Source organism: Penaeus japonicus, unplaced genomic scaffold, assembly GCF_977035675.1.
Source record: "Penaeus japonicus unplaced genomic scaffold, GWHDUDI00000001_assembly GWHDUDI00000020, whole genome shotgun sequence".
NCBI lineage: Eukaryota > Metazoa > Arthropoda > Malacostraca > Decapoda > Penaeidae > Penaeus > Penaeus japonicus.
In genome coordinates this window covers 14,731,180-14,738,679 of record NW_028234422.1, presented here as the reverse complement: position 1 = coordinate 14,738,679, position 7,500 = coordinate 14,731,180, and the positions used below count along the sequence as shown (strand labels likewise).

The 7,500-nt window shown below is 42.5% G+C and overlaps 1 protein-coding gene across 6 annotated transcripts in view; it reads right to left on the bottom strand.

Moving 5' to 3' along the window:
• SNF4Agamma (SNF4/AMP-activated protein kinase gamma subunit) overlaps positions 1–7,500 on the bottom strand; it is a 205,683-nt gene that overhangs the window by 40,071 nt on the left and 158,112 nt on the right. For all 6 annotated transcript variants that reach the window (XM_043009609.2, XM_043009610.2, XM_086548047.1 and 3 more), the window contains one exon: positions 2,765–2,780. In XM_043009609.2, the coding sequence (XP_042865543.2) occupies positions 2,765–2,780 (16 nt within the window). The remainder of the gene's footprint in view (positions 1–2,764; positions 2,781–7,500) is intronic.

Here is a 7,500-nt window from a genome sequence, read left to right as displayed (position 1 = left end):
TTACGGGAGTCAAAGAAAAACGTATGCTCGCATGACGCTATGCGGGCCTACGTTTCCAAGTACTTATTTAAATCAAGAATTTCACAAAGTCTAAAGACGTGCAAATCTCAGTGTTTCCGGTTTTAGAAGCATGCTTCAAAATGATAATAAAGTCACCAGAAAAAGAACATGTCCGTAAGGTTTTAATACATTGAAACGGTTCGCACATTGGCCAGCTTAAAAAAAACAATTAACTTTCGGCAACGTCTTGACACTGTGATGCCTTTATCTCAGCAGAGACAGCTAGTCCTTGTATTTCTCTCTCTTTCAATCTCATCCACTGACTGACACACACTCTCACTCTCTGTCTCGCTTACTCGCTCGCTCGCTCCGCCCCCCTTTCTCTCTCTCTCTCTCTCTCTCTCTCTCTCTCTCTCTCTCTCTCTCTCTCTCTCTCTCTCTCTCTTCTCTTCTCTTCTCTTCTCTTCTCTTCTCTTCTCTTCTCTTCTCTTCTCTTCTCTTCTCTTCTCTTCTCTTCTCTTCTCTCCCCTTTCCTTTCCTTTCCTTTCCTTTCCTTGCCTTTTCTTTCCTTTCCTTTCCTTTCCTTTCCTTTCCTTTCCTTTCCTTTCCTTTCCTTTCCTTTCCTTTCCTTGCCTTGCCTTGCCTTGCCTTTTCTTTTCTATTCTTTCCTTACCTTCCATTCTCTTCCCTTCCCTTCTCTTCTCTTCTCTTCTCTTCTCTTCTCCTCTCCCCTCCTTTCCTCTCCCCTCCCTTCCCCCCCCCTCCCTTCCTCTCCTTTCCTTTTCCTTTCCCCCTCCTCTCCCCCCCCTCCCTCCTCTCCCCTCCAGGTCACTCAACCCCTTCCCCCAAACCCCTCACACTTATTTAACTCAACCACACAACAACCTCCAAGTTTTACTACTGCAGTTTAAAACACTGTCATTTACCACTAAGAGATAAACCAAAAAGAGCAGGAAAAAGAGAGGGAAGATAAGGGAAAGGAAAGATAAAAAGGGAGAAGGAAAAAAAAGAAAAAGGGAGGGAAATAAGAGGATGTAAAAAACGAAAAAAAAAGAGACAGAGGGGAGGGAGGGGAGGGAAAGAGGAAGCGCCCGTGTCTGGGACAGAAGAAGAGGGTGGGGGGGGGGGGAGTGGAAAGGAGGGTAGGGGAGGGGAAAGGAAGAAAAGAAAGAGAGGAGAGAGAGAGAGAAAAGAAAGAGAAGAGAAAGAGAGAAAGAAGGAGAGAGAGAGAGAGAAGGAGAGAGAGAGAGAGAGAGAGAGAAGAGGAGAGAGAGAGGAGATAGAGTGATTTAGAGAGAGCGAGAAATAGAGAGAAGAGACGAGAGGAAAGAGATTTTAGAGTCAGTCGAGCGAGAGGGAGAGTGAGAAACAGCGCAAAGAGGAGCAGAGCAAGACTCGAGATTGATGTCAGTACCCCCGCACAGTTTCAACAAACTTTCTGATGTGGCCGAAAGCGCTAGCGGCCGCAAGACAGCATTTTTCTTTTGTTGGCGTGGTCTCACTGGTCTCCGGCCAGTGGCATTGGTTTTGTGCGATTGTTGTTTGGGCTGTGTGTTGTGAGCTGGGTTGTATTTGTGTGTGTGTGTGTGTTGTGTGTGTGTGTGTGTGTGTGTTGTGTTGTGTTGTGTGAGTGTGTGTGTGTGTGTGGTGTGTGTCGATCCCTTCCCTTCCCTCCTCTCCCCTCCCCTCCCTCTCCCTTCAGGTCACTCAACCACTTCCCAACCTCCAAACACTATTACTGCAGTTTAACAACACTGTCAATTTACCACTTACTGTCGACCAACGCCAGGCAGGACGGAAGAGAGGAGATAGCAGATAAAAAAGATAGAAAGGGAAAATGAGAAGAAAGGAAAAGGGAAGTGAATAAAGAAATGCAAGAAAACGATCGAAAAGGAGACAGAGAGGGTTTGAGGGAGAGAAAAATGGATGAGGGGAGGGAAGGAGGGACAGAGGAAGCGCCCGTGTCTGTATTTGTGTTTGAGAAAGAAGGGAGGGGGAGGGGGAGGGAGAGTGAGGGGGAGGAAGAGAGAGAAAGAAAGGAAGAGAGAGAGAAGAGCGAGAAAAAGAGAAAGAAAAAGAGAGAAAATGAGAGAGAGAGAGAGAGAGAGAGAGAGAGAGAGAGAGAGGATTAGAAGGAGGAGAGAGAAGTGAGAGGAGAGAGAGAGAGCAGATCGCAAACAGCGCAATCGAGTCAAAGCAGAACTCGGGTGCTTCGTCAGTCGCACAGAACCAGAGCAAACTTTCTCGCCCCTTGGCTGCCGGCGTGCAAGACAGCTTCAAGAACTGAATTGCTGTGGTTATACTATGCGGCGGCCAGTGGCTTTGGTTTGCTTGCATTGTTCAATCTGTTTGGTCGCCGAGCTGGGTGTGTATTTGTGTGCGTATCTGTGTTTGTGTGTGTGTTTGTGTTTGTGTTTGTGTGTGTGTTTGTGTGTGTGTGTGTGTGTGTGTGTGTGTGTGTGTGTGTGTGTGTGTGTGTGTGTGTGTGTGCTGTGTGTGTGTGTGTGTGTGTGTGTGTGTGTGTGTGTGTGTGTGTGTGTGTGTGTGTGTGTGTGTGTGTGTGTGTGTGTGTGTGTGTGTGTGTGTGTGTGTGTGTGTGTGTGTGTGTGTGTGTGTGTGTGTGTGTGTGTGTGTGTGTGTGTGTGTGTGTGTGTGTGTGTTTATATATAGATATATATGAATATAAATATACAATTGTAAACTTACCTTTGAGCACACGATAGACATTTCCTATGTATCTTTACGACCCGTATTATGCGCTTACCTTTGTCGCCATATTTCTGCAAAGAGAAAAGGGAAACAAATGAATAAAAGCTACAATTAATTCCAACATAATGCGACTTTAACCTAAAATTCCTCCAGATTTATATTCCAGTTATGAACTTAATACCAACTCAACTGCTGCACTCAATAATTTATTTATTTATGTAATTACCTAATCAACCGTCTATTTGTCCCCATTACTAGACTGTTCACAAAATTCAAACTAAAAAAAAAGAGAAAAATAAATAAAATATGACAAAAGAGTTCCCACTTTAAATAATCATAGCGGACCAATTAGATTCAACAACGTTATATTTTTTTTCGTACAAAGGACACAAAACATGTTTTTAACGTGTTTTCCCCCCGACGTTCGTTTCAGCGACAAGTTGAACCGTTGGCATATTGTCCGCTAATACTAACTGAGCTGGACACTTCCGTTGCATAGGACATATATAATTACAACGAAGCAGTTTTAATCAATGATTGATTAGACACGTAGAAAAAATAATATGCCTTGAAGGTTAGTTAAATGACAATGGAGTTGCGTTTGACAATCGATTTCATAAGACCACTGGGAATGAGTCGTAACGCGAATAATAATAATGATAATGAGGAAGATGATAATAAACATAATAATAATGATAATGTTACTATAATTTTTATCATCATCATTATAATGATGACAATAATAACGATAATAACAACAATAATATAAATTAATTATCAGTATAAAATATTATCTCTAATAATAACAACAGCAACGATTGTAATAACAGTAACAATAACAATAGTAATAGTAGTAACAATAATAACAATTACAGCAATAACAATAATAATAACATAATGAATACTGCTACTATCATAGTAACAACAACAATACCAATATCAATAGATTGTTTAACCAGAAGTAAGAAAATCATTGAGTGTTGGAGAAAGCGAGTATGACGAAGCAAGGACGCATGGATCGATCACATGTCAAAACCTGCCACAAAATTGGCTTGTGTCATTGCATAACGTACGTAAAACCCGCCGATCAAGTTTTTCTGAAAACTAAGCAAGAACAATAGAAATAAAACAGCAAGATCGTGAGAAGAACAATTAAAAGAAGAAGAAGAAAAAAAACTAATAAAAACTAAAAAACGAAACGTCATGCGCACGAAGCCGAAATCGACGAAGAAGAAGAAGAAGAAAGAAAGAAAGAAAGAAAAAAAAAAAACAAGAAGAAAACGAACGATGAGAAAAAGTAAAAGGGGAGGTCAAATAAGGAGGAAATGAAAATGAATCACAAGAAGAAGGGGAAGTATAAGTAGGGGAAGAAGAAAAAGAAGAAGATGGAGGAGGAGGAGGAGGATGAGCTGAATAACAATAACAGCAACAACAATAATGATAATTAAAACGAGGATGAGAAGAAGAATTAGTAGAAAAAAAGGAGAAAAAGAAGTTGAAGAAGTAGAGAGAATGAAGAGATATTGAATAATGAGAAGAAGAAAACAGATTGAAGAACAACACAGACGTAGATTCATAAAACGTGTAGCTCACTCGCTTACAGAATATGAAGTGGAATGGCTCCTTCAAGACGCATGCTGCTACGGACGTGAGAATATGTATCCGTAGGGAAGGGGATACAGTAGGCGTAAGTAGGAAGGAAGTGGGGGTGTGGGTGTGGGAAGGGGATACAATGGGCGTGAGGACGTGGGCATATGGGCGGGAGATACACTAAGCTTGAGGACGTAGAAATGCCAGTGTACTGGGCAGAGATTACAGTGGGCGTAAGGATGTGACAACGTGGCAACAGGCGTCTGGCGGGTGGATTAAGCACAAAGATATGGGGGTATGGGTATATGTGTAGCTTGGTGGTGGTGGGGCGTGGAGGGCATAAACATGTGGGTATATTTACGAGGGCGAAAAAAAGGAAGAGGGAGTGGGGTGGGGGTGGGGGTGGGGGAGGGGGCAAGCGCGTGCATCTAAGTGGGCGTGGGCGAGGGTGGAGGTGACGGGGTAGTATCTCTGTCACACACATTCATCACACGCAATTTAGACGCAATCACACGCTAACTATGGTCTACGTAGAGGATTTTTTCTTTCTTCATCATCTGTTTTTGTTTGTTGCTACGATGTTCAGGAAAAGGAGAGGTGAGTGTCAGAGGGTGGGGGTAAGGAGGAGGAGGGGGTTGCGATAAAGCAGGCTGGAGCTTTGGAAGGAAAATACGACTTGCAGTAAGGAAGACTTTCCGAATCCAAACAAGGTAGAGGCTAAAAGGATAATAAATATGTAACAGGAGTCTAAACGTACGGCTTTACGAGCTCAATAAAATAATACAAAAAATAGTAATATAAAATAATGCCTCAATAGAAAATTCGATGAAAAAAGAATGAAGGTAAAATACAGACTCACAGGAAGAATGCAATAAGCCACAGAGAAGGAACTACGATACATTCTTTCGTTGTAATTACATGCGAGGGGGGAGGGGGGCTACAACAATAAGGAATGTAGTTTCGGCGGGAAACAACAGAACAACAAAGAGTCCACAGAATCCATCAAACGACAACCTCAAAGAATAAGCTCAACAATAGCACAGACACAAAGACATTCCAGCCTTGTCGTTCTTCACGTGGCAAATAATAACGTTCACACCCACTCAAAGGAACTACAAAGAAATCTCACACCCAGGAATAAACCTACATAGAACGGCGCTTAAAAAAAAATAGCATTCGAATTTCACGTCATGGATTAACCTACAAAGAACGAAATACTCTAACCTCACACACCATTCATCAAACAACAAATGGCACTCAAACCTCACACCAGAAATGCGACACCACAGAATGGAACTCCTAACCTCACGACAGGAATAAACCCACAAACAGAACCACACTCAAAACCTTACACCCAGTCAGGAAGATATAACCCCAATACAAGCAAGCAACCAAGCAAGCAAGCAAGCCAGCAGACTAAACCCCTTCCCTTAAAGCTAGCCTCACGAGCACTAATAAAGAAGTATGCCCTACATACCACCCGCAAGATAAGATAATAAAGCTAAACGAACATCGACCAGCGAGAGAGACATGTGAATGATGAGACGCAAACAACAACGACAACAATAACAATAAAAACATTCGCTGAAAATATAGTAAGAACAAGAAGAAGAGAGAGATAGGGGGGGGGGGGTAAATAAAGGATAAAGGAGATGGGGAGGAATGAGAGAAGGAAAAAAGAGATTGAATAAAAATGGTGATCGAGAGTTTATGAGAAAATGAATGGCAAGAGATACATCGCAGAAGACAGGTTAGATGCGCAGGAGAGGTAGGAGGGGTAGGAGGGACGGGGGGGGAGAGAGAGAGGGGATACGAGGAAGAGAGGAAGTGAGGAAATGAGAAAGTGAAGAAGAGAGGGAGAGGGATAGCGATAGAGAAAGAGAGGGAGAGAGGGAGAGAGAGGGAGAGAGGGAGAGAGGGAGAGAGGGAGAGAGGGAGAGAGGGAGAGAGAGAGAGAGAGAGAGAGAGAGAGAGAGAGAGAGAGAGAGAGAGAGAGAGAGAGAGAGAGAGAGAGAGAGAGAGAGAGAGAGAGAGAGAGAGAGAGAGAGAGAGAGTGTGCAAGAGAAAGAGAGAACTAAAGAGAAAAAGAGAGAGAAATAGGGGGAGGGTGGGGGTTGGAGGTGGGGGAAGCCTAAAACGATGGGGGAGGAGGGAGGGGAAGTAGTCCCCCTGTATCCTTGAATGTCGTCTTTGTCATTCACCTTGACTGTGTCCCGGCGCCAGTGCATAATATACAGTACACAACACAACTGGTGCCTACGTGTCATGCGCGAGTCCCTATGTCGAGTAAATCTTAATGTGGTCTGCAAATCTCAGATATGTAAACAACCAGTGCAAGAGAGAGAGAAAGAGGTCGAGATCGAGAGAGAAAGAATGAGAGAGATAGATAGATAGATAGATAGATAGATAGATAGATAGATAGAGTAGTACGATTGAGAAAACATTATCAGTAACTAATTTCCAACGTGTCATGTCAGCATTAGACATGATACAAGCCTATACGATGAATTCCCACTTCAAATCAAATCAATCTTGAGTATAAAATATCCGCTCGAGGAAGTTCGTATAAAGTGTGCATTCGGGTCGCCACTTTGCGTGAGGGAGATAGCGTCTTGTCTTGAAATTTTAAACAATCTCTCTCTAACTCTTTCACTCGAAATTCGTCTGTCTGTCTCTCTCCCACACGGGGACGGACACACACACACACACACACACACACACACACACACACACACACACACATCTTGCACCGCATAGCCTGTTCGCAATATCTAAAACCAAACTCGTTCTTACTGGTTGCATATTGATGAAAAAAATGTAATCTTGTAAAACCCGTTCGCGTTACGTCTAGCTACAGTTTCACAATATAGGCTTCAGTCAGGGATCGAAGTGTTTCTGAATTCTGCGCTCTGAAAGTTTTCTTCGTTTTTTACGTCTTTCTTAATGAAACGCTGGCGAAAAATGGAGATGTAAAAGATGAGAAAAAAATCAGACATTTTAAGTAATTTCTTTACATACATTCAAGATATAGAGAAATATAAAGAAATATAGATAGATAGAAAGAGAGAAGGAGAGATGAGAGGAGAGGAGAGGAAAGAAAAGAAGAAGACGAAGAAAAAGAAAATAAAACGAATATGCAAAACGTCCAAGTGGAAGACGAAAGGCACATACCAATTTTCTAAACTAGAAGAATGCAGATTT